At 35.3% G+C, this 27059-nt stretch overlaps 1 protein-coding gene across 9 annotated transcripts in view; it reads left to right on the forward strand.

The window, feature by feature from the left end:
* LOC756397 (zinc finger CCCH domain-containing protein 13) overlaps positions 1-27059 on the forward strand; it is a 99319-nt gene that overhangs the window by 57108 nt on the left and 15152 nt on the right. For 5 of the 9 annotated variants that reach the window (XM_030979915.1, XM_030979913.1, XM_030979918.1 and 2 more), the window contains exons 7-11: positions 12830-13048; positions 15042-15173; positions 21765-22586; positions 26109-26144; positions 26721-27047. In XM_030979915.1, coding sequence (XP_030835775.1) covers positions 12830-13048; positions 15042-15173; positions 21765-22586; positions 26109-26144; positions 26721-27047 — 1536 coding nt within the window. The remainder of the gene's footprint in view (positions 1-12829; positions 13049-15041; positions 15174-21764; positions 22587-26108; positions 26145-26720; positions 27048-27059) is intronic. The other 4 variants (XM_030979916.1, XM_030979917.1, XM_030979919.1 and 1 more) reach the window with 4 other exon arrangements.

A 27059-nucleotide genomic window follows, 5' to 3' on the forward strand; every position in this document is an offset into this window, starting at 1 on the left:
TTATGAATACATGTTGTATGATCATGATAGAGAGTTTTTCAGCTAGATTTCCTTCTCTGCTTTTATACATTTGTCATGTGCTTTTTATACATCTAATGAAAGAGGGTTGTGTAAGTTTCTAACTCATTTCCCTGTGCTATCTTAGCTTTCATTTATTTTCATATTCTTTAATCTTACATTTACTGAATACGGTTGTATAGTCATAATTACCAAGAACTTTCAGCTATGTTTCATTTGCTATCTTATCTGCTTGTATACATTGTCCTTTGCTTCTTAACATATTGCAATAAATGCTTTATTATTTTAAAGTGACGTAACTGTAGGATTTAATGTACATGTATAACCAATAAACTTTATATAAAGTTTGAAAAACAGTTATATTTTATCTGAAGATCTCAAAGTTCTGCATGGTTTATATTGATTCCAGATAGACAATGAAATCAGATCCTCTGCATGTGGCTCTTCGACATGAGCATGTGCATTATGTTATCTTAAAGTTAAGAACTAGATTATTCATCCCCTTACCAAGTTTTGTAATTTTGTAAGTATGCAAAAATTGATTTGACCCAATTTATGTTTCTTGAGAATGTGACATATATGAAAGCTTACATCTAAATGTATTCAACAAAGGCCCTAATTCAACCAGTCAACCTTTCATTCTTGAGTTACAAAAAATGCCCCCAAAAAAGATTTACAAGGGGTATGGATAATTTAGTTGTTAACTGTATATGATTATTTTTATAATAGTTGCCAAAGTTGCCAAAGAGTGGCCTGCATGTTGAATGATTGGCTTTATTCCCTTGTAAGCTTGTCATCCGTTCTAAGGACCAGGGAGATTTACCCTCCTGTGATCTTGTTATTTATAGGAAGATGATGTGTCTCTATTCCTAATTACCGGCCAAGGTCATCACGCAAACTAGGGAATATTATCGCAACACCGTTCTTACGAAGACAAAATTAGCTGTTCCACATTGCTTTGTCATTTTCAACAGCCTTGCATGATGAATCGATAAGTCAGAAAAAAGTCCTATTTTGGCTCATATTTTTTCGATGAGTGTTGGGGTTTTGTTAACCTTTGTAGCAGCTTTGTATTGAGTTATCTCCTCCTGGCATCGTGTTTTGGCTTCCAGCACATTAGCACATGGGGATTGATAATGATCGCTATGAATGCTTCCGCTTTCCTCTTTAAAGACACCATATGAAACACGAAAGAAAACATTTCATGGTTGACGTGTGAAACTTGAATAGAACTTTGTTTGTATGGCTCTTCTCCATTCTAATAGATAATGACAGGTCTGGAAGTACATGACATGGAGGGTTAATTTTTGAAAGTTCATGCCAGAAATCACTTGGGATAAAAATGTCAAAGATATTTGAGAAAAGAACAAATCAAATTAAACATGAGCTGGTATAAAAGCATGTTAACCAAATATGTCCTACTGTAAGAGTGTACTCTTAGATAAATTACCATAGATTGATACTGTAAGTATATTTAGGCTATATAATACAGTTTTTCGTATAATTCCCAGGCAAACTCTATTTACTGTTAAGGGTTTTATTCAGTTACTTGTAACTGGAAAGGCACTATAAAGATTAAGAAATAATATTTTCATTATCAAATTTCATTATGGAAATTCAAACAGATTTCTTCCCTTCACAAGTCCACAGAGAATTCAAACACAAACAAGGAGGGACTACATTTCATTCCCAGAATGGATTTTATCAACAGAAAGAGAAAGTTCAATTTGCATATATTGAACTCGTTCTTGAAAGTAGATAATAGACAGGAACACAAAAAAGGATAATACACAATATTTTTTGGAATCTCTCAAATACAAGTATGAAAATTATCTGCTTTTTGTTGCAAACCTTTTAAGGCAAAATAAAGGGCTAGGCTAGGCCTGGTGGGTCAAAGATCCAAATCACAGCATGATGCTATCCCAGTTTCCAAGAAAGAGTTGATGGAAGGAGGAAGACTTTCAGTCCTGCTTCATTTGAGATGGAAATTTGACAAGAAACTTGAGGGCTAGGTGATGCTATTTGAGAGATGCCAAGGGGTCTAATTTTCACTTTCGGGGAGGGGGGGGAGGGGGATGGGAGGGGGCAGTGGTACAGTTCACCTGAATGAGGTCAGTTTTATTTCATTTAGTTGCCCCCACCCAACCTCAAAGGTGCAAATAGTTATCTTGGCCCCCACAGTCAGTTATGATAAGTTATCTACACTGAACAAATTTTTTTTTTTAATTTAAAAAATTTAATTTAATTTATTAACAACAACACATCACAATAATGACAGCATATGAACAATCATACAATGCAAAGAATATCAAGGATTCATGAATACATAAAGGAAGAGTTATGTTGATTTAACAGTAATGGTATTAAAATGATATTTAGACATAGATCTGCATACCATTTAACATACCGTACAAGATATACACATAATTATGTTTTTTACTAATATAAAAAAGAGGACCATTTGTTTTGCAAAAGTGGCGAAAAATCATTTGAATTTCATGGTATTTTGAAAAGAATACTGAATATTCTGCTTTCAAGTAAACCCATCATACAATTTCATATATATCGTTGTCAAAAGCTGACACACTTGCATCTAAAAATAAATTGACCATAGATTTCAATTTCAGATGATGCCTTGACTCTCCTACTAGAAATAATTATAAGGATATCCACCATTTCCTATTCTAACCAGACCATCTCTCTCTTTCTCTCTCTCTCTCTCTCTCTCTCTCTCTCTCTCTCTCTCTCTATCATAAGTCTGGAAACTTCACAGCCATTGATGATGATCAGGAGAAAATCTTGAATCTAGCAAAAGTGATTTCTATTTCAAGAGCTTCATAGTGATGATGTGTATCTCCTTTAAATATAAAGTTGAGTCGTGATTATACCCTTATAATGTAAAAGAAGCTGGAAGCAGTTTGGAAAGCTGGATGATGTACTCTCTAAAAACTAAAATGTCATATCACCATTTAAAATGGCAGAGGTGTGACCACTTTTTCAAAATGGTAGATTAACACTTTTAACATGTTGGTCCTACACTGTAAATCTATGAATCTAGCATGTTAAAGGTGTTAATCTGACATTATGAAAATTGGTCACTCCTAATTTGCCCCCTTAAGTAGTAATTTAACATTTTAGTTTTAAGAGTCAAGTACAAAAGAAGTTAAGAACTGATGTAAACTGATCTTTTAGGATAATCAAAATGGAGAAAAAAATCTCAATCTTGTTGAAAATCACCTGCACTGCTCATATAACTTGTGGAATGAGACTGTTAATTTATTATTAAAAGAGAGTACACACACATTTGGCATGCATGGATATTTAGTCTAAAATGTTCAGCTTATTCTTGTCATATTTTGAGTCATCATGAGTGCCTTTTGAAGAGCAGTCCTTTACAGGGGACATTTCTATCACATTATTTAATTTCATTCTGGCATGTTAAGGACTAAAAAGCTCACAAATAAATGGGAAAGTTAATGGTGTTATCAAGAATAGAGAGAATTATATTTGTCACAAAATATGAATAAATCTAAGATCATACTACAATGAAGGACTATTTGTATAGTACATCAAGTTGACATGAATGTCATCATGTTCTTGACTAAGAGACACCCTAAATGGCAATAGAATAACGATGAAGTTCCCTTGTTTGAGTTCTGGCTCCCACGCAATGAAAGATATGCATGGCTTTATCAAGTTTACTAAAAACATTTTCTGAATGTTTTGAAATTAATAGTCTGCTTCCGTGGCAGGATATATTATTAACATGATGTTATGATAAGATGATAGATGAATGCTACTGTTCAGTAGATGATATTGATAAGACATAGACAAAACAAGAACATTAGTGGATTTGAGGAAGAGTATTCAGAAGAAAAATTAAGTTAGAGTGGGGGTGAGTGAAAGAAATGACAGATCCTCCCAAGGGCAATCTTCTCAAACATACTGGCAGTAAAAAAATATATATATACAACTCATGAATTGCATGTATAAATTATCCCAAAGAGATAGTTGAATAAATGGAATGTTTTAACGGTGATAATGTTCAAAAGGGGATTTTAGCACCAAATTTAGAAATATAAGCTCCTTCTCTTTGTAGAGGACATTTAAGAGAGGTTACTTGAAAAATGATAGATACTGTGTAATTTTGTTTTCAAATGTTCATCTGCTTTATTGAACCCCAGAGAGAATATTGATTGCACAAAATTAAACACTAGAGCTTCCTTGAAAGGGATCATGGTAACATTTGTGAACTTCTTTGCTCATAAAATATCAGGTATCATATTGATGTGTTTCATGTAAATTTACCACAAATAGCCAATATATGAACAGAATTTTGAAGTAATGGAAATCTTTATTTCATTTCAGTGCATATTTTTTTGAACACTTCTTGTAGATCTTTTCTGTGTTCTATTATCATACCATTAGAAACAAATGAAAATAAATAATAATCATACGAATCATCTAGTCAAACAATTTCTTCACATGTTCAAAGGTGGGCTTTTAAGTGCTGCCCTTAGGAAGTAGTTTTGAGGAGAACTTTATGAGCAAAAATAGAAAGCAATTCATGAGAAAGATCAATCATTATTAGCCTGAAACCCTTTCCCAACGAACACTCTAATGGAGAATTGTATTACATGGATGTGTATCAGGTGTAATGAGACACTCATAATCATTCATAACATCTCAGCAACATGATTGAAAATGCTTCTGGCATTGAAAAGAGCATTCATGTTTTGGACTTGAATATCTTATCGAGCATTCAGCAGTTCTTGTTCAAATACATTGAAGTCTATTCTTTCATTGCGAACCCTTACGCCTTCATTATATTTATTGTTAATATCCTAAATAGTTGTTTCAAAACTCATTTAAAGATTTGTATGAATGGCTATTGAATTTAGAGGTTTTTTAATGAAGACTGCACATGTTACTGTATTTCATTCATATTTTCTACAAGAAAGATTGTAACAGAAACACATAGATAAGGGAGAAGTATTATACTCATGTAGAGAAGAGAGGTAGAATGAACAAGAAGGATATAGACTTGAAAAGGAATATGACTTTCTTAGGTTACCTTTAAACCTTCAATGTTTGATGAATGATAGATCTTAAAATAATGAAAAGAGTGATCTAATTAACATCTGAAAATTGAGACGGGTGATTGAACAATTAATAAGCCTCAACCTGATAACCAGAACATGTCAAAGTAGAAAATGAATGCAATAAAGATGAGGCCTAATCAGATTTGGACTAATAAGGCTTTGTCACTTGAAAGCAAATTAATAATTTATGGAGGTTGGGGTGCACAGGGTAGAAGGAGAGAGAGAGAGAGAGAGAGAGGGGGGGGGGAGACTCATCTAACTTTTTCTGTCAGGTAAATCCTGTCCCTTGGTACTTAGAGATTTGACTTTATGATTTACACCTGAGCTGAGGGTGAGATAGAAAGCAAGGTGAGGAGGAAGATTTCTCATCGCCCCAAGCCCCAGGTATGTCCGCACAAGGAGAGCAGACGACAACCTCAGCCCAGGTTTTCATTTCCTACCTGTATTTGCGGTCAGGTGCTATGACTCATGTTACAGGCTACCTGGCGAGGTGTGTGCCCTCAGATCAAAGATCCGTTCACGTTTAACTTGACACTTTGTGATGTGTTAGGGATTGAGAAAAACTTCTTTATTTTTTTTAACAAGATACTTGTTAAGCATAGTTTATGCTAACATGATCTTGGCAAGGACAACTTTCTTTATATAGTATGAACACATATGAGTATTAATTTGATTTTTAAGTTTGTGAATATTTTATTTCTACTATAACTTAGTGGGGGAGTAGCAAGGAATCTGGCAAGTAATTTGTAGTTGATATTGTCATCCGTGATTTTCTCTCTCATATAGGAGAGTCCATTGTTATAGATGCTATACTACACTTTTCTCAAAGTTTTTTTTCTTCTAAATCTTTTTATGTACGAACAGACAGTTGGATTGTGAGGATTAACATCATATGTTTGTGTTTCTGAAAACAATCTATATGTGTGAATGGATGTATTTTCTAGGCTACATGATAGGTAAGCACCCGGAGAGAAGGAGATTGTAATGGCATCAAGATTTTAAATAAACAGACTGTCACCTGCAGCCTATCATCTGAAATCAATTCAATAAATATTTTCAAATTGAAGAGGTGTATTCTACTTTTATATTTCTGAAAGTAGGTCATGGTTTATCATAGAGCATATTGAATTTAGGAATAGGAGGTTCTTTATTATGACTGCTAACTGAAACAAGATTTGATATAGGAAATTCAGTGGGGAGAAGAGGAAGAAAAGAGAAAAAGAAAGAAATTGCCAAGGTTTCAGGCAGTTAAATTGTCTCCTTTCTTAAATATTATTATTCCTTCCAAAAAATGAAAGGAAACAATAGGCATCTGGAAGGGCTTTTAATAAACGGATCTACTTATTATAATTTGACTGACAATGATTAAAAGTGAAAACACAAGAACCAAATTTTATTTGCCAAAAATCAAGATAATTACTAAGATTTGAAAACATATTAGGGCTTGAACTCCCCTTGCTCCCCTGAATGTTATCAGGATATTACAAACAATGGTTATTGATCATATCTCACAAATGTAGATGTATCATATTGACTGCATGACTTTTATTGTGTGTCAATTAATTGCCAATGTAATTCAGTCTTTACTTGAAATGACCCTTCTAACGTTTTCCCCTTAGACACTACATCCTGGCCGGTGTAACTTACCCTGAGGTACACCATAAGGGGCTAGCTGGTGTATTCTCTAGCGATTGACTCAAATCAATAGGAAATAACATGTTTTAAACCTTCATGCATGAAGAGAAAGAAGTGATGTTTTTCCCTCAGTTAAATTATGACTTCCCTAAGAAATTTGAACCTTTGATTTGCCCCCAATGTTTGATATTATTTCTCATTGCATGGGACCCCAAGGTATGGTGAGAGAAGTTCACAAATTGATCGGATGATGACTCATATGCGATTGGATACTTTCTGTTTATTAATTCTTGTCTCTTTGGCAGTTGTTATGACCTTAAAAAACAAGAAACATATCAATAGCAACATGAGAAGTAGTTTAGATAGTAGGGAATGATTTCTTTTTCTTCTGGACTAAATAAATCATTAATCAAATCATTAATCCATAGAATAATTATGATATCGAGAAATCAACTGAAGGGCAATTTTAGTATCATACCATCTTGTCTGTAGAAATCATGTTTGAATCATGAATATATTCTAGTTATTGTAATGTCATGTCTCAGAGTGTGATGCACAAGGCTATGACAACTGTCCACCTTGATTTTTGAGAGTCTTTTCGGTGGACTGGAGGGGGGCTTTGAACCTGTCCACTTGCAGATTTCTCATGTAATGAGTCTGAGTTGGTCTTTGATAAGCTGGTGTTACAACATGTAGTAATATATTTTGTTTAATCAACTAAATACTGTGATTTAAAACATAAAAAGTAGAAGAAATTCAATGTCTCTGTTTTTTAACTTCATTAACGAAGCTACACTCAATTAAAGTTAAATATGACATGGGACTTCTCACATTGAGAAGGCAGAAAGCAAGATCGACGGGTTATAAGACAATCAGAGAAGAGATCAGAAAACAGGTTGAAGGTTATTAGTGAAGTGGGTCCTGAAGGGTAAAAACTATTATTCCTATGATGAGATCGAGTGTTTATATTTACGGAAGTGCAAGAGATGGGAACTGTCTGCTTCTAATTATAAGAAGGGAATTGAATGTCAGATCCTTGCCTTGTTTTGACAGAGATTGAAAAAGTGGCCCCATAAATCTTGAAAACATCACCACTGAATCCTCATCTGCTAAACTACAAGTGAAGGGTGGGGGGGGGGACTAAAGGTAAAAATAAAACTTTGTTTGTGAGGGCTACTTTTAGATGACCTCTAGGGTTTAACAATCTAAGAAATTACTAACCATTTACAAAAACTTGTGAATATAAAAAAAGATGAACATATGAATCATAAACGAAATTATTTTTATAATTTTTACGGTGGCTTGTTTTCATTGATGTTGGCTTCTAAAAAAGAGGAAGAGTATATGGGGAAAATCACCCTCATTGTTCATTCTCTCCTTTACTTTAATGGGTAATAATATCAATTATGAGCTATTTTTATTAAATTTAGTAGACCGACTGTTGTATTTTGGTTAAAAATTAGTGTCAGTCATCAACGTCATACTAAACAAGAAAATGATAACAGTTAATTTCTTTCGCAAAGTAAATATTGGTATAAGTATATCAAGATTCATGACATATATTACAAATTGGAGGCAAAAATCTTTTGATACCCTGAAACTATCATTTTTAATCAAACTTTAGTTTATTTCATCATTCCAGAAACTGGTTATATTGATTTTGCAGTGACACTCAGGAGAAAAGTTTTAGATATGTGAAAAATTACTTGAATTTACACTTTATTCATGCCGTTTTCTGTTTCTCATATAATATGTCACTATCTGTAGCTAGAATCTAGCATCCAAGCTACTGTTGTCTGTACTTCGAGGATTTCCTTTCTGTTTGAATCTATTATTACATCACAGTAGATCAGGAAGGATTATATTTGATGCTATTTATAGGTAAGGAAGAAGTAGAAATGCAGTCCTAAATGTAATTTCATCTGCAATCTGATATTTGTGGCAAGTGAATGGCAGTTCTCTGTTTGTGCCATTTGAGTAGATTTTTTTGCAGTTAATAAAAATCAAAGCTTCTTATTCAACAGAATGCAAACATCTGTTTCATAGAAAAGGGGGAGAAGAAGAAGGTTAATTCCTTCTTCTTCTTTCTTTTTTTTTTTTGGGGGGGGGGGGCAATGTTCCAGAGCTCTTTTGAAATTTCCAGAGCTATATTGACACTTGGTTTCATTTTTGTTAAATGCTGCTACAAAGTAATTTGTCCATTCTCAGTACAGTTCTAAATGCACTATTTACAAACTAAATGGAATACTTCAATAGGGCTTTTACAGAGTCTAAACCCTACTTTACTTATGTCGCTTGCGATGCCTATATTGAGACCCGCTGCCTTGGAGGGGTAGCGGCACGTTCTCTGTGCACTTTCTGCTGTGTTTCCTGCAGAGATGGCCAGGACATGAGCATGCCAGGCATGTTTGTGGATAAGACTGATTTAAGAGGGTCTGAGTTGGAGATCGACGCTGCTAATGCTATGGCCACCAAGAATATGAAAGATGAAAATAGCATTAAAGGACGGCATCAGCTTTGAAAATACAATGTTTGAAGGGTGAAAGTCCTATGTACTTTTATCTCTTTGTATGTTGCATAAATAATCTCCCTTTGCACTTATTTGGGGGGGGGGGATATACCACAGGCTTCAAGATTATTAAGCTGTTTCCAGTGCAAGAATAATCTCAATAATGGTGTTAATTTTGTAATTTAAACTCTCCCAATTAAAGGCTCCTATAAACAAAATAGGTATTAGTGCGGTATGGTATGTATTCCCGTAGGATTTTTTGTTGTTGCTGTTTTGGCTTCAATTGGCCAAAAATGATGGGGTTCAAATTTTCAGACCCCTCCTTAATTTCCTGGTGGGTCCATATTGGGCTCCAAAATGGCTTATATAACGCGCAATAGGGAAATTTAGTGTCTTCGGGAAAATTTGAACCCCCATCAATTTCTGATAGCTTGGACCCCAATGAATCCAAAAATGCAAAAAAAAAAATCAACTTTGGCACAAAAACCCTACGGGAGCTGTTTCAGTGACATACCGTACCACACTATATACCGGTATGCCAGTTCTTCATTTATTCATAACTTAAGGTGTTTTCTAACAATGCTATTATTATCTATTTGATAATGTACTTGATCAAGATACACATGAGGAAAGAAGGTTATTTTCCCAAATGGATTAAAAGAGGTAACAACAAAATACACTAATGGAAATATTCAAAAAAAGGTTATATCTAAATGAATGGAATTATTTGATATTAATATCTACCACAAGACGTATGGGTGTGCTGTCACCTGTCATAAGCCCTTGCCAAAGTGAATTAAAAGAGACTTCTGTTATTTCCGTTAATCACCCTGAATTACATCTGTTTTGATCGCAATTTAAGTGGGCCGGGATCCAGACTTAGTGAAGTTGAACTTTATTCACAAATACTGTAGGCTCTATCCCTCATATCTTTATTTTGTAGTTGTGTATATGATTTGATTTGATTTGATTGATTTGCCATCCTTTGATTTGAACTGGTTACATTTAAAAGGTGACCGATAAAAGGGAATCCAATATTCTTGAATTAGTAGGTCATACATACATTTGTTCGTCCCGAATATTGCCAGATGTTAGCACCTTGTAAAAGTTTATCAACCATTCAATAGAAAGCACAGAGCTCATTTAGACTATAATGGAGATTGAAGCAAATTACATTTTCTCCTTCAAATTGTTAGGAACTTTGTAAGTATATCTCAAGTTCCAACATTATGTCCTTATTTCTTCTGACATCTAAAAGTCAGCAACATATATTTCATAATTTTCTTCAATGAATGTATTTCTTGGATACATGCATGTAGCTGGGTTAATCACAGAAACCTTGTGAACATCTTGCCCCATGTTATGCACATGTTTGATAAAACCCGATTTGTAAGAAGGAAATTGTAATTTGTTACTCTATAAAATTGAGAATATAATGATAATACACGACCTTCATATGATAACCCATCCACATTAAAAGCATTATTTACTGTTACTCACTCCTTTTTATGGCAGAACATTCATCTTTCACGATATCATTAACAAAATAAATTATTTAGCTTTATGATCTTTCACGTTCACTCAAAGACTTATCTTTGAATACCTCTAAGCAGGCGCACACATCCACCATCCGATAACTAGAAATCATAACCATTACTCATACTTTCATTTGTAACCTAGACTCTCAGACAGGAAACATGACTGATGCGGTTTTAATAAGGATTTTTCTTCTTCTCAGCTTTGATGTAAGATGTATATTCAGTGACCTCCGCATCACTGACACATGGCCTTTAGTTGATAGCAAACCTTTATTATAAAAAAATGACTTTACACATTTTGACATGATGAGTGAAAGAAGACAACAAAAATTGTCCTCTTGACATGATGAAGAGAATTACCGTGTTACCATGGCAATGGAATGTCAGTAGTGACAGTGCGCAGCAGGTGTCGAGGATGTCATAATTGCATCATCAAATCTTGTAATAGGGCCCAATTTAGTTGGATATCCTTGACAGTTTTCGGCCAGCTACCTATCTCCCCTTTGGCTTCTCCAGGTGTTTATGTTTGCCAAATAAGATGGATCGGTAACCAATTACCAGTGATCTCCTTTTATTTGGTTTTAAGTCAAGTTCATTATGGTTTTTAATGATAAATTTATGTCTTTCTGATGGATAGGATGAAATCTTGGAATGATTCATAAATGAGGCTTAATTTATGAGGTTATGCATTATAATCTATCTAATCATTTCTCCATGCTTGATTGGGCGTCCTTTTCATGAGGTTGGCATAAGTTGATACATTTGTAGAAAAAAACACATCTTATTTGGATTTTTTGTTGTCAATAACACACTCTCGCTCTCTCTCTCTCTCTCTCTCTCTCTCTCTCTCTCTCTCTCTCTCTCTCTCTTAATAACACCCCTCTTCCATTTTCCCTCTCTCCCTCTCTTTTAAGTCCCCCTCTTCCATTTCTTTCTCCCTCCCTCTCTTTCTTTCTCCCTCCCTCCCTTTCTTTCATCTGTTCTCTACCCTTCATAAAATAACAAGGAAATTAAACTTGACAAGTCAATTAGATGTAGATTTCAGTGGGATTTATCTGATTAGCCTGGTGTAATCATAACTAATATTGAGGCAACATTCTAAAGTACAACACATTTTTCAATATCCTTTGGTATGTATTGCATTGTTAAATGATTCTTCATATTGAATGTCAACATGTATTGCCTTTCATTGCCTGCCTGCATCATATTTTCATTCAGCTGAGGCCTAGAGCTCAAGCTTTGAAGACCCACTGCTGGGTCAATATTCTTTGCATTTCCTTCTTTCTCTCTCTCTCTCTCTCTCTCTCTCTCTCTCTCTCCCTTTCCCTCCCTCCCTCCCACCCTCCCACCCACCCTCTCTTCTCCCTCCCTCCCCTTCTCTCTCTGTTCCATATCTGGAGGTAACAAATAACTTTGAAATCTAATACTAGCTGTAAGTAAATCAAATTGTGGATGAAAATAGAAGTTTGCTTCGATGACCAACGAACATACCTGCCATTCCATAGTTGTTGATTTTCTTTCCGATGAAATGAAATTGAATGAATATTCACTACTTTCATAAAGTCAATGGCATGCAGAGCTAAGTTAAAAAGTAGGTTGATGCTATTTTAAGGGTATCTTTAAAAAAGAAAAGTGAATGTACCTTATTTAAGAAGGATGTCAGTTTTTACTGAATTTTCTTGCATTAATTGTGTCATGTTGCATATGAACTTTGTTATTTAAATAGAATAATTATTCTGATTGAATAACAAATTTTAGGGAAAATGAAAATGAAATTGAAAATGAAAATGAAAATTTTTGCTTCCCTCTCCTGAAATAAATTTTCTTGACTGGGAAAGGGGAGTTGACAGGAAGGTAATATATTTTCTCATTTTGTTTTCTTCAATCTTTGAATTGTAATTTGATTCATTTTAGTTTAATTTAGTTTAGTGTTGGGTGGAGGAATTGTGCTTATATTAGAGTGATGAACTTTCAAAAAGTTGTATAAATAAAATGATGATAAATCTAATTTTGTTTTTGCAAATCAGGATGGGAGAAAGTAAAGCATGCTATGAGCAAGAGGCATTTAGCTGAAGTCAACAGACAGCGCTTGATGACATCATCGACTGAGGAGAGTCCTCCTGTTGCTAAGCGACAGGAGATGGCGGAAGATGGATACCTCACACCAGGAGATTCTACCGATGATGGGATCAGGAATGTGCCTTCAAGGAGAGATGGAAACAAGAAATCACACTCTAGCAACAGAGGTAAAGTTGAACATATTCTTCCCTTCTTCTATCTTCTTGGACTACACACCCTCAAGAAAGATAACCAAGAGTCCTTTTCAGGACTCCTCAATCGTCCCTATCTCTCACATGGTGCATCAGCAAGCCTACTGTTTTTGTTATATGTAGTATTGATCATTTTCAGGTACATGTACTCACAGATCATTTTTTTTAGCACAAGTTTCCTAATTGGGGTACTATCTAACTATAGAGGGAGCTGTGTAACCAAACTTTGGCATTGTCTAACTTATTCATCACACTTTTGACTTTTTCATTGCTTTATCCAACTTATGTTCCAAGCCATTTCAACAATTAAAAAAAAATTGAATTACAAAAACCACCAAAAAAAAATAGAATACTGTAATAAGGAAATGTTACAGACAAAAGCATTATCTATGAGATTATCACTGTCATATTCTTTGTTTGGGTGTTTTGTACATTTGTTATAAACAGGAAGGAAAGGGAGAACAACACAGCTTTTTAACTTTTAAGAATAGATTAGTGGACAATTTAAATGCTTGCAATTTTGGAAATATTGAACAGGTATTTAACCTGTTTATAATGAATTACATATATTTTGTTCTTATTCCAAAGATATCAAAGATGAATTCAAACCTTGCTATCAAATGAATCAATACCGGTTAGATCTTTGTGATAAAATTAGATGTGGCTAGGATTTGGAATTCTGGGAAAGGCATCAACCGCTTTGTGACAAAATTAATGAATTTCCCTGCATGGAATTTCAGCTCTGATAAGTCATATGCTTCATTACCAGAAAGCTGAAGCCAATATTGAGATGTCATCATATCCACAAAAAAATCTATCAAGATTTTGTAATACCGTTTTTAAGATGAAACTTAGTTTAATTCCTGTGATGTTGTGAAATTTGTTTCTCCTGATATTTACAAATTAAAAACAACAGGGTCTTATAGTCTTGATTGGAAACCATCCTGATTGACTTTATACTTTATTTTCACAAACTTTTGAACTTTGTGCTCTTGCCAAGTAACTTTCAGTCAGGGGCTTAGATTAATTCCATTTAGATGAATAATCAACTCTTAGATCCTTGCCAAATTTTTAAATTATCTTTAATAAGATTATTGGTGACACATTTTGAACACACCTTTGCAAGTTTAATTTTGAATTAGAGCAAGGAAATTATTCAGCAAGTTATAACAAAATTTCAAAACCAGAGAAACCTCAAGATGTTTAGTTGAATTCTGAAAATGTTCATTTTGGAGGGATTTACTTTTATGCACTTCATTATTGTATAAACTCCCAATTAATTTTTTTAAATTATTAACCTGATAGTGTGGTGGTCTTCTTTCTAACACATTAATTTACACTCACAAATTTGTGTATATTTCCACTCATTATTTTTTATTCATTAATACTGTATGATGATGAATTGATATTAATACCAAATTGCACTGCGACTTGAATGTTTTGCTAGCAAAATATAATCCACAAATATGGTAATCATGGTTTATATATGAGCTTTATATAATGCATATATATTTCAGCTTGTTGTTTAATCATATTTATTCACTTTCAAAGAAAAGAAACCTTTTAACGCATTATATGATATCAAATTGACATCTATATATATATATCTCCCATCTGTTTGAAGTAAAAATGGTATTAACTCATAACACTTTGCACAGAGTTAACACCCTTGTTTGCTGTTTATTTATGAGTATTGTCTATTGAGAGCCAGAAGGGCGTTAACTATGCAAATTGATATAAGTTAATGCCATTTTTACTCAACCAGATGATTATTAATCCATACTAAAGACTACCCTTGTCTGCTATGATATTTATCCATATTTTATATATCAATACTCAATCCTCTCTCTCTCACACTCACTGCACCCCCTCTCTCTCTCTCTCTTTCTCTCTCTCTCTCTCTCTCTCTCTCTCTCTCTCTCTCTCTCTCTCTCACTGCACCCCATATACTCCATATTGATGTGATCAGATTGCAGTTTTAATGAGCATGATCCCCTTGCTCGCTCATCCTCAAGTAAAAGTGATCACTCCACGTCCAGCTTCAGCGAAGAATTTGCACGAAAGTTACAAGAATGGGAGAAAATGAGACTAAGACCTACAGGTGATGATGCTTAACCCTTTAGTTATCAGAGACAAAAATACCATGTATAAAACGTGTGGTGTTTTGGTCTTGCGGTAACCGGAGACTTAGATAGGCATGGCATGTAGGACAAATGCAAGATAGAGTAGTTTCCAGTGCTAATATGAATGACTAGAACAGATTTATTTTTAGAGAGTTTCATCCGAGCCAGACATTTTTAGTTAACCTTGCTACAATAGCTGCCCGATTTATCATAACCAATTTAGTCACTCTTTGTCTGCAAATTCATGGTAACTTTTTGAAGAATGTCTGACATAGCAACACCTATTGCATGCTATATTGCTGCTTGACAAAACAATTCAGGTGTTGGAATGTCTATGCTAGTAGAAATATTCAAGGGAATAAGAATACAAGGCAATAAGAAGGAAGACATTTTGAAATAAAAACCTTAAGAAATACATCCAATGGCAAGAGGAACAAGAAATTTGAATGAATTTCTTGCCCTTTGGCCCCGGTGCAGGTGACTCCTTGTCAAAGGATTTGGTAATTTTTTTAATGCTCATCCCATAAATATATGTATCAATTAGTTTGCTCTGGAACTACCAACTACCCTTATTTAGGACTACCATTCTTTCAACTGACCACATCATGCTGAATTTATTTTTTCTCCAGACTTCACTTTGCTTCACATGGGTGGGGGGGGGGGGGGGGAGGGGGTATAGGGCCAACAGAAAGACAAGTGAACATTGACCGCAAGATGAAGGAAAAGAGACAAGACAAGACAAGAAGAATCAGATAAAATATCAGACGGGAAGGGGATTGGAGACAATGAGGGTCTAAAGAGATGTTACAATAATTAAATGTTTTATAACAGTCCCATTGGCTAATGATTATGGGGTATTATTTCCCCCGTCTTGATCAGATAAATTAGCATAAAGGATTTCCATCTGTCCTTGTTATGGTGTGATAGTCTAGACTTCAGCTTTCAAAGAGGTTCATCATTTATAGTTGATGAGCTACATGTAATTAATTTTACTCTAATCTATTAAGGAATTTAACCTTTTATTGAAGTATCAATCATTAAACTTTTAATGGTTTTGTTCCATAATTGCAAAAATTCTCTACTCAGGCCTGCCATATATTGTGCTTTGAATTTATAGAAAACGTCTTGAACAAAAGATTTTGTTTCTGCAAAGTACTGCTATGACACTCTATAGTTGCTCTTGCATGCATTTAATCATTTGTTTGTTGTTGTTTGCTTCTTTTGTGAAACCTTGATGAAGTTTCATTTAATGGCATGCTGTGTAACTGCAACTCTGAAGTCCTTCCACTTTTAAAACTACTTGAAATGCAGACTTTTATTTATTAAGTAGTCACGTCTTCTTTCTATCAATTAATCAAAATCTAGAAGATAATGCATGCTTGTGTCGCATGATACTGTATAATGCATGTTTAGACTTGAGAAATGTTTGACAATACCTTTTTGTAACAATTTGTCTTCTTGAATATTTGTAATAATACTAAACTGAAATCAAATACAAATCTTCTTTTCCCCTATTACACATGTCTTTCACATACAAAAGGAGTACGAATATAAGGAACAATTTGCCAGTTTGTAAGTACAAAATGGTACATTGATATTGTGGTGTTGTATTCGATGTGCCATCCGTTTGCAGTTCCAAACCTTCTTAAATTCTATCATTTGTCTTTTCTTCACTCTCATTTCTTGTATTTTAATTATTTGATGGGTTTCATTACATTTGTTTGATATTTTTTGTGTTTTTCAAGGATTTTTCCTTCATATCTTGATGTGAAAAAATGATCATATTCCTCTTTTTTTTTTTTTTTTTTTCCTTTTAATATCATGTCTTCTAACTCATCAAATACCTAATTTGATGTGCTTGTCATCCGGACATGGTGTTGGAATCATATAAAGTTCTATCCATTTTGTATACTCTTCTAATTTTCACATAATTTATTTATTTTACTTGTTCTTTCAATTTGATGTGTCATTAATAATCATTATGAAAAATATGCAGATCCAAAATGACGGAATAGATGTACTTAACAATTATCTCATTTTTTAATAAAGAAAGACAGGAACTACCCACTTTATATAGGCAATGTGTAAAATGAATATTGCATAATCTGCATCATAATTAGTTTTTTTAAGCCGTTCAACCAAAGTTTGACTTTATTTAAAGGCTTGACCACCCGTCTTTGCTTCACGATAAGATGAAAGTAATGAGATAGATTTCTGAGAGATGGACAGAAGAAGCCCCTCCTAATAGCAATCCAGATGATTAGTTATAATCCACAAAATGTCAGGTATTTGACAACCAAATTACTGGAGCAAACTCTAATCAAGATCTGTCAGTTCCAATTAGAATCATGCTGCATGGATCCAGAACTAAAGTTTACATTTCAAAAACTTAATCTTCCATAATTTTTCCAAAGAGAATGGGATAACTCCTCTTCATTTTAGACGGATACTCGCATAGCTCTATCGTTAACATAGATAAATAAACAATGTATTAAGTCAATTATGTCCAGGGCTTATGTCCACAAGGGGGTTTACCTTATTTCTGGTTGCAAGAAATAGTTGCAATCGGGACATTGATGAAGAGGAAATTTCTGTGAGATTTGAGGGATTTGGGCCGCTGACCTATGATTCATAGAGACTGGAGACGAAGGAGGATTACACTGATTAGTGCCCAACGATCTTACACATATGGCTTATATTGCCTTTGCTACTACACTATACAAAGCCAGTTTACGTGTTTCTATTGAATATCAAGTTACCTATCCAGCTGGACGTGTTGTGATAAGAGATTCCTGTTCTAAAATGGATTTCTATTAATATACATAATGTTTCCTGTTGTAGATTCTAAACTCTCTTTGTTTAGTTTTTGCCATTCAAGTTTGTGTTCTTTTATATTCCCCTTTCTTCATGAGTAATATGTGGTTCAGATAATGAACTTTATTTGCAATTTTTTTTTTTTTTTTTTTTATCTAAGAGCCTTTTTTATAATTATACTTATAATCAAAGTATATATTTTTAAGCAAAAGTTCTAGAGTAAGGATGTCTTGATGTAATCAAATTTTAGATAAAGTAATGATAAGGTTTTTTTAGCATTAATTGGACCTTCCCCTAGTGATTTTTCTGTAATAAAAAAAATACTAATTAATATTGAAGAATATTTACAAATAATGATCATGCAGACTTAAGTCAGTTGAACTCTTTTGGTAGTGATATTTATGATGATGATGATGATAATGGTGATGATGATGTTTCTTCACAGCAGATGCCATATTATTGTGTTAAAACATTAAAAGGTTCATGACCCTGCAAGGAATGAAGTCATTATTATGCACATTGTTTGCTGAAAGAAGTAATTCTTCACAGTTCACTCACAGTTTACAAAAGTGAAGAGAAAAAAATATTGTAAAACATGATGTTTACAATAATCAATGTCTATGAACTATTCAACCAAGTTCAAATAGAGGTTGATGTGGAATACCCCCCTGGGACTCACATAATGTACTCAAATGACTAAGTGAGCTTCAGACGATCTTCCGCTGGTCTCACCCGCCCATCCTCTCCTTAATGCCACATGGCGTATCAATCCTTTATCCGTCTCATATGTCTTGCCAATGGCCAGATTTGAGCTCATGTTCCTGTACGTCATTAAGCCAGTCTGTAGAGCTAAGGAATTGATCATTCATGGCTGTGATGGTCATTACATATCAAAGAATCATGTTTGAGTCGATCTAGAGAGAGAAAATAAAAAGATTATTCATGTCTGTGATGATCAATCTATCTTAGGGTCATGATCAAGGGGCATACCGTATGGCACTTCCATCTGATGACATCATGTTTGAGTCTAGATAGGCCTACTGAATCGATTAATCATGTATGCGATGATCATTGAATCATTGTTTGATCACCCGAATTGGGTACCGTAACATGAATTTTGGTCATATACTTTTAATTTCTTAGTTTTGTAATAAAAGGATAATTAATAATTCAATTAAAGTTATACTGAATAGCAATGCATGTATGGTGTACAGACTGAAATATGAGTATGCAGCTGATGAAGAGTCAAAACACTGGCTGTTCATTTTTTCAATACAATTCTGCTAGGCACACAAATCTATCTGATATATTTCAAGATACAATGATAAGGAAGTAATTTGAAGAGAGGTTTGTTTTTCTTGATATACATCCTTAAGTTTGTGGGTTCAAATCCTGGGTATAAAAACATAGATGGATGGAGGGATGTTGAAAAGCTAGAATCTGCCATGTGTTGATTTACTTATAGGATAAGGATGAAGATAAAAATTACATGAGGACAAGAAAAATAAAAAAATAAATAAATAAAATAAATAAATACATACATTTTTTTTTTTTTTTTTTTTAAATCAAAAAATCAAAATCAAAATCAAAATCAAAATCAAGATCCTAGTATAGTGCTAAACATATTTGGGGCATGGGAGTAATTATTTAATTTTCAATGATTGCACCACCCCTCCCCCCCCCCCCCCCCCCCCCAAAAAAAAAAAAAAAAAAAAAAACTTTTATCCTGCCATGGTATGTAGGACTTTATATCTGCAGGCCTTGGCAACACAAGACATGAGATGTAATTATGGTTCAAAGGAAATTCAAAAGGCTAAATCAAATTAACAGTTTTGAGCAGGATGTGTATTTCTCTTGGGTTTTGGGGGTATAGAGAGGGAAGGATAAAAAATTATTTTTGGATAGTTTTTAATTAGAATCAGTGATGGGTCAGAGAGAGAAAAGAAAGGATTGGATGAGTGTGCAGGGGCAGTCTGATATGCTTGACTAGGTGAAGGTTAATGTCTGTAGGGTTAGAGACAAGCTTTATGAGTAATCACTGTTTCTCTTTTAAACACTTTTTCACACTTACAAAGAAAGTATAATTACTCTCTGCTTGGTTGTCCTTAAATCTTTATTCAAAGGGAACTTTGGCTAAATCAAATAATTTAGAGCAGGACGTGTATTTCTCCTGGGTTTTGATGTCTGGAAGGGGTATAGAATTATCCTGGGACTTCTTGCAGGTTTTATGTTCCGCTAGATTTATATCTGACCCAATAATCCAACCTTTACTGGTGCTAGGGTCATTTGATTAAACATGGGGACCCGGCCAGCTCCAAAAGCAAAGAATGTCACAGAGATTGTAGGCTACAGTAACTGGTTATGGTATGTGGAAATGGTTATTCTCACTTTCCCCTACTTACCCCCTTCCTTGTTTCATTGCTTGCTATGCATATTATTTTGTTACTGGATTAATGCCATCTCAGTTATTAGCACTTCCATTTTCCTTGAAGCCTTCGAGACAAACCCTGCAGGGATCATGCGTCAGGGGTATTAAGTTTTCAACTCTATGGCTTGCAATAGATGTCACTTTACTTTCTTCGATATCCTGTACAACAAGAAAAGAGGAAGGGCTTGATGATTCTTTGAGGATGTAAATTGACAATAATGTCTTGTAAATTGCCTGTCATGATGGAGTCTTAATCTTGTAATCCCATATGATGAAGATGAGTGATGGTTATAAAAGGAAAGAGACAAGGTTAGAATCCCAGCTAGAACCCACAGGAGATGCTTTCCATTGTTGCATATGCAGCCTCTCAGGGACGGGCACTTGCACAATATCCGCATGGCAACAGATTAACTGAAATGTGTCGAGGAGTGAAGGCTATTGCCGTGAGTGATTTCGTTCTATAGGGAGAATGAACCCGATTGCTCTAAATTCATGAGCAATTAAAATATTAAATTTCTAAGGTCTGTATTAGTTTGGGGGTAGGAAAGTTACAATCAAATGACATATTGAGCTGTAGTACCTATAAGATGCCTAAGAAATTGAGCAGTTATTCTTAGAATTCTCTTTGGAATATTAACCTGATTAGGGAAATAGGGTGGGAATTTGATTTGTCAATTTGTCAATTTCTTGATTCAGTATTCAATGATGACATATATGATATTTGATGCTTTTGCTAACTATATAGACGAATAAAAATGTGGGCAAAAAAAGAAGACTCTGAAAAGGGAATGAAGGAAAGACAAATATAAGTTGAGAAAGAGGGAAACAGAGACAGATTCAGAGGCACAGATTAGCATGACAGAGGGACAGACAGATATACTGATGGATAATGATAGAGAATGTTACTGAAGTTTATTAGATTTTTCCTTAGTTCATTTTTATTTTCCAATTATTTTCTCTGCTGTACATGGTTTTGCATGGCATTTTACACAACTACTGCAATTATATGCATGCAAAGACAATGCATTCTGCTTCATCTGTTTGTTTGTCAAAATATGAATTTAGTAATACATGTAATGTTTGTGTATTTGTATCTGAATAGAAAGTTTACAAAAGCTGTCTTGAATATTTTGTGCCAACAGAGCATGCATGATGTGTTGCAGCAGAACCCTATCAAGTTTAATCACTTTTTAAACATGGCGAATCTGGTAATGTGATTGCAATCAAATCAAATATTTTATTGATCTTCATCCAACTATAACCATTAAAACATTACTTAAATGAAAATTAAAATGTATGTCCTTTTCTTTCTATGATTTTTCTGTAGGTCACGCTCCATTACAGAAGCAAGGATCAGTGGAGAGTGGACCTGATGCACCACCATCCTGTCCTGTGGATATACAGTCAGAACTGAACAAAGGACTTACAGAAGAGTTCAGCAAGAAACTTGCAGAATGGGATAAGATGAAGAAGTCTGGCTATGGTGCCACCAGCCCCAAGGGTGAACCTAAGCAGAAGAAAATCAACAAGGAGAAGAAGGACAGTACAAAGAACTCCAAGGAAAAGGAAAAGGAGAAGCAGAAGAATAAAGAGTCTCCCGTATTGACGAGGAGGAGCAAGTCCCCAGAAGCCAAACTGTCAAGGAACATTGTAGTCATTGAGGATGCTGATGGACAACTGAAACTAGAGGGTGCTTCGAAGGAATTCTCCAAGCGCTTCCAGGAGTGGGAGAAGATGAGAAGTCAGTCTTCCATGAACACTTCGGACAGTGACTCTCCAACCCAGAGGGTACGGAAGCAAGGTTCTGAGGATAGCAGTGAGCCAGGGCCTCAGAGAGAACGAGAGGTGTCTCCAAGAAGGATGGACGACTCCTCAAAGACCACACCATCAAAGACAGACAACGCTCAGGCTCAGAAGAAGGTAGGCGCAACGTCCCATGAGGCAGGGTCCCAGTCAGAGTTCCCCGATGACGGGAGGCCAGGGGAGGATGCAGTCTTTGCGGAAGCCGAGGAACACATCACCAAGCTGGAGGAGAAGAACACGTTCCTAGCAACGCAGCTCAAGAGGAAAGATGTCAACCTCCAGGCTGTTCAATCAGAGCTTGAGACAATGCAACATCAGCTGGAACAGATAGGAGGCAGCAAGAGAGGTAAGAATTAACATAGCATCCTCAGCATGAAGTGACTAAAGCATAGAACCTACGTTGCCTCTTGCTTCCAACACAGGCTTTATGTAGGTAGGACTAGTGAAAGTTTACAATTCCACTTTCCTCCTCTACTTTCACATATGATTCCAACATTATAATCAGCAACCATGTAGGATATAATGAGCAGTCACGTATGTGAACTAGTAGTTTCTGGTAGAATTAGACAAAATTAATATAACTATGGTCATATTTTGCCCAGGGTAGCGTCATCAGTATCAATGTTTTCCTTCCTGAGGGTCTGCAATCATATGTCTGCCTTATGTTAAGCGGTATCAGGGTGATGAGAGGGTTCTGGTTGGATCATGAAATAAATGTGTTCCATGTTTTCCCATTGCAAGGAATTATCATGAAAATGGATCAACAATGAGGACAATTTATCAAAATTGTAAGCAGAATGGTGACTCCCAAACTCTTGAAACATCACAGATTCAAGTTAACTTGGTTCCGATACATCTGTTCAATTTTAATTCAATCAAACCAGATATCTGGAGAACATCTTGTTGGGATGGGCCTGTCTTAAGCTAGGACATATTTGATAAACTTCAGCTGTAAATATTTCTTGTAGAAGTTAAGAGAATGTTTTGATCACCAAGTTAGTGATACTGCTTTGCAAAGATAGAGCAGATGTCTCATATAAGCCAATTGACTTCTACCATTCTCAGTGCATCTTGCAAAGCATGATTGGTTTGCAATCATTCCCTGAGAGTTATCAGCTGAGAACCCATTCATAGATTCTCCTGATATTGATACATCTGTTATGATGAATATTGTTCAGTGCTGTCTCTCATTTGCAAGTTTGTTCGATGCGAAAGAGATTGTTTAAAGAAAAGTTTAACAGATCTCTCATTAGTCACTACATTCACATTGAACAGTGAGTTCTGAATAATAAAGCACACATGTATTCCAATCAAATTAGGCAGCTGTTAACTCATTTATCTCAAGTTTGTTTGATTTAAATTTGTTTAGGGGGAGGGTTTGATTTTTTAAATATTTGGTTGAGGGTCTTTTATTTGGTTGAAGGTTGTAACATTAACAATTTAAGTAGCTATCTTGCTATAGCAGCAAGGGAATCTTTCAATTTCGAAACAGAATATAGCAAAAAAAAGATAATGTTAAGTTCAGGATAAGTTAGTGGATGTGGACAGATCTTGGGATAGATAGCATGTCTGGCTGGTAGAAAACAGATCAGTCAGGCAGGGCTGACAGGATCCTACCTAGGAATGTCAGGATCCAATAGGAAAGACCATCACACCTTGGTCCCACAAGCAGGGGATGGGTTAAGCCTGTCTGTCGTACAAGGTCCGTCATGATCCAAGCGGACCTTCGAGGGAGGAAATTGAGCAAATTTAGGCCTGTCACGCGGCGGGGCGGAACCCTCACGATCGAGCCGTGAATCTGCAGGTTTCTCGGTCGTGGTGATGTCAATCAGAAGGTGTCCTTGTCTCTATGGCATCACTCTACATCACATACCTGCCATAGCTCTTCAAATGTAAAAACTGTCAGAAATTTGAGGTTGACCGAACACAGGAAAAATGCTCAAGAGTCAAGACCAAGTTGTCAATATTAAAGGATTAGTATAAGGTGCCTGTTGTGCTTTGGTTCTTCCAAACATCTGTTGGGAAGCATTATTCAAAATATGAAAAATTGTATTGACAAGCAAAGCGATGACTATTAGTTCATACTCTGATGAAAGGGAAGTACTTTAGCTTTTTATGCAACATGTAATTCTAAGGAAGTAACATTTTGAATTATATCGATATCAGGGATATCTTGACTTTTAAAGTCCCACAAGTTGCCTTTAGAAATATGATCCTTCTATATGTACTTCACATTAAGACATCTCACTTGAAACATTTGTTCTGTTATTACATCAAAAGAATGTTTCATTTATCACTAGCGGCCATACCTAAAGAGCTTTTTAAAAAAAAAACATTTTGTAGTACATCTACAACCTGTACATGTTTTTCCATCATGAAAAAAAACGTCATTTATAAATTATAATACATAAATATTAGAAATTTTACTATAATTGGGGGATACAGGTTTGACATTGGTATAAAAGGACATATCCATGTGGCCTTTAGGTGTGTTGTATCAGGGGGCGTTTTGTATAAGATTTTCCATCTACATTTTTTTGGTCATTGGTCAGTAAAAACTTGTTGGGCTCTTTTGCAGTAGTGGTCATTCATCAGGGTCAACTGATAAAAAGATGCCATAAATAAATGTACATGTTATCTGAGGGATATGGTATTATGGTTGTCAAAATAGAAGAATAAACAGGACAGGTTTTTTCTATGTATTGGGAGACCCTGGGAGGATGCTGTCATCCAGGTAGTACTTGTGTTCTTGGTGATTGCACTGTGGATTCTATATCAGTCCTTTACTAGCTGAAACATAGAACGAAATAGAACCTGTCAACCAGTGATAGATGAAACATATGAGAACTGAGTTGAAGCTATTTATGGGCCTCACTAGAGAGAAACACTTGCCAAGTATACTTCAGAATTTCTCTCCTTTTCCTCTTAATTGTAACACATCTCTTTTTATTCCTTCTTCCTCTCTCTCTCTCTCTCTCTCTCTCTCTCTCTCTCTCTCTCTCTTCTCTCTCTCTCTCTCTCTCTCTTTTATCTGCCTATTTCTCTGTCCATTTTGTTTTTCTCTGGTAGTTTCCTTTTCTCCAAATCTGTATCTCTGTACCTCATTCTCATCTCTCACCCCCCCCCCCCCTCTATCTCTCTCTATCTCTCTCTCTCTCTCTCTCTCTCTCTCTCTCTCTCTTTGAGCTTTCTCTCTCTCCATTTACTCTTTTTTTTCTCTTCCTTCCTGTACTGTTCTAGTCTCATTTCTTAGAAGTTCTTCAATAATGTAATCACTCATTATGTGCCAGATATCTAGACAATGGGGTTAAGTCATTAGGAACTGAATTAGAAAGAGGACAAGGAGATTGGAAGTAGTTTAAGGTTGTCCACGTCATGGGTTGCCATGAGTTATCCTTAAAATGTGGTGAATCAACGCCTAAATTTACCCTTTCAAAACGTCAGGTGTCTCATGTTTTTCCAGGTTTCAAGCTGTAAGATGCTTCACACAAAATTGCCATAAAGAAGGAAAAAAAATGTATTGAAAGAAAAAATGAAAGTGTTATGAATATATGTCTTGTCATGCACCTCATTCTGTAATTTCTACTATGCGTCACTCCAAAATTTGCAGATAAAGTTTTTGTTTTAATTGATGTGATTATTTTTATTTTCTAGTAAATTTTGATTAGTACAAATTGAATCCCAGATATTTGTAGTTATATTTAATTTTAAGAATTGGAATGTTGTTTGAATTAAATAGTGACTAGATTTATGTGTAGATTGTTGTCTTGGTTGCAGTAGTTTCACTTGCGTGATATGTCGTTTCAAATACTCACTACATTTCCTTTCTTAATGTAACTTATGCTCATGCTTTTGTGATCTCTTACAGATCTGTTAGAAAAGTGCCCCCACGTGTCTAAGTTTGGTAAGCCCGGCCCTTCCCCTATCCTCTTTCCTATTCCCTGAGGTATCTGAACAGCTCATGCTACCCTAGTTAACCTCAGTATATGACTTCTTTGTTTAGGATCTCCCTATTTACTTTCCATGTATACTTTCAAACATTAATAGGAAAAAAATGACCGATTCCATGTTACTTAGCATTTATATCAAACTCAAGAGAATGAATCGCTTGCTATCAAATTGCATGCATCATGTAGAAAGATCAACTTGTGTACAATGTATAATGTAGCAGCATTTGTCATGTTATGTGTACCCTGTCCTGTGCCCCTGCTCCACCTTGACATATCTGTTGACCCTCGTACAGATGTGACAGAGAGGGGGCCATTCATTTTGTATGCATCCTTGTTAAATGTTAAAGTGCGTCACTTGCAAAATTTGTTCATGTTGTCAAAACTCCCCCAGTTTTTTCTGTGTCAAAGAAGCATGTTTCTGTTCTAACAACTTGTGTTTATTGTAAGCAGCCCCCTTCCCCACCATTCAAACCCTGAGCTTGATCTAACCTTACCCCTATACATGCACCTGTTATTTTGTACCCTCACAGATCGTTTACAAAAGCGCACCAGTACGTGTTCCTCAATCGGTGAGTCCCTCTTAGAGGAAGAACTTAACGACATCAAATCACAGGTCGAGAAGTTGGAAGAGCAGTTTCAGCTACGCATTAAACCGTCCAAGAGGTCTTCACCACCATCACGACCACAACCATCATCATCATCATCACCAACGGCATCAGCATCGTCCTCAGCATCAAAGGATCATAGCTCAGTGGGGAAGGTTTTGAGTCAGGAGGTCATGACCCCTGAGGTCGCGACCTCTGACCCCAAGGAGCCTGCAGAGCCCATGGATGTTGTGGATGCATGCGTTTCAACAGGTCGGTCATCTC

The sequence above is a fragment of the Strongylocentrotus purpuratus genome, unplaced genomic scaffold (genome assembly GCF_000002235.5).
Source record: "Strongylocentrotus purpuratus isolate Spur 01 unplaced genomic scaffold, Spur_5.0 spur5_scaffold_10, whole genome shotgun sequence".
In the NCBI taxonomy this organism is placed as follows: domain Eukaryota; kingdom Metazoa; phylum Echinodermata; class Echinoidea; order Camarodonta; family Strongylocentrotidae; genus Strongylocentrotus; species Strongylocentrotus purpuratus.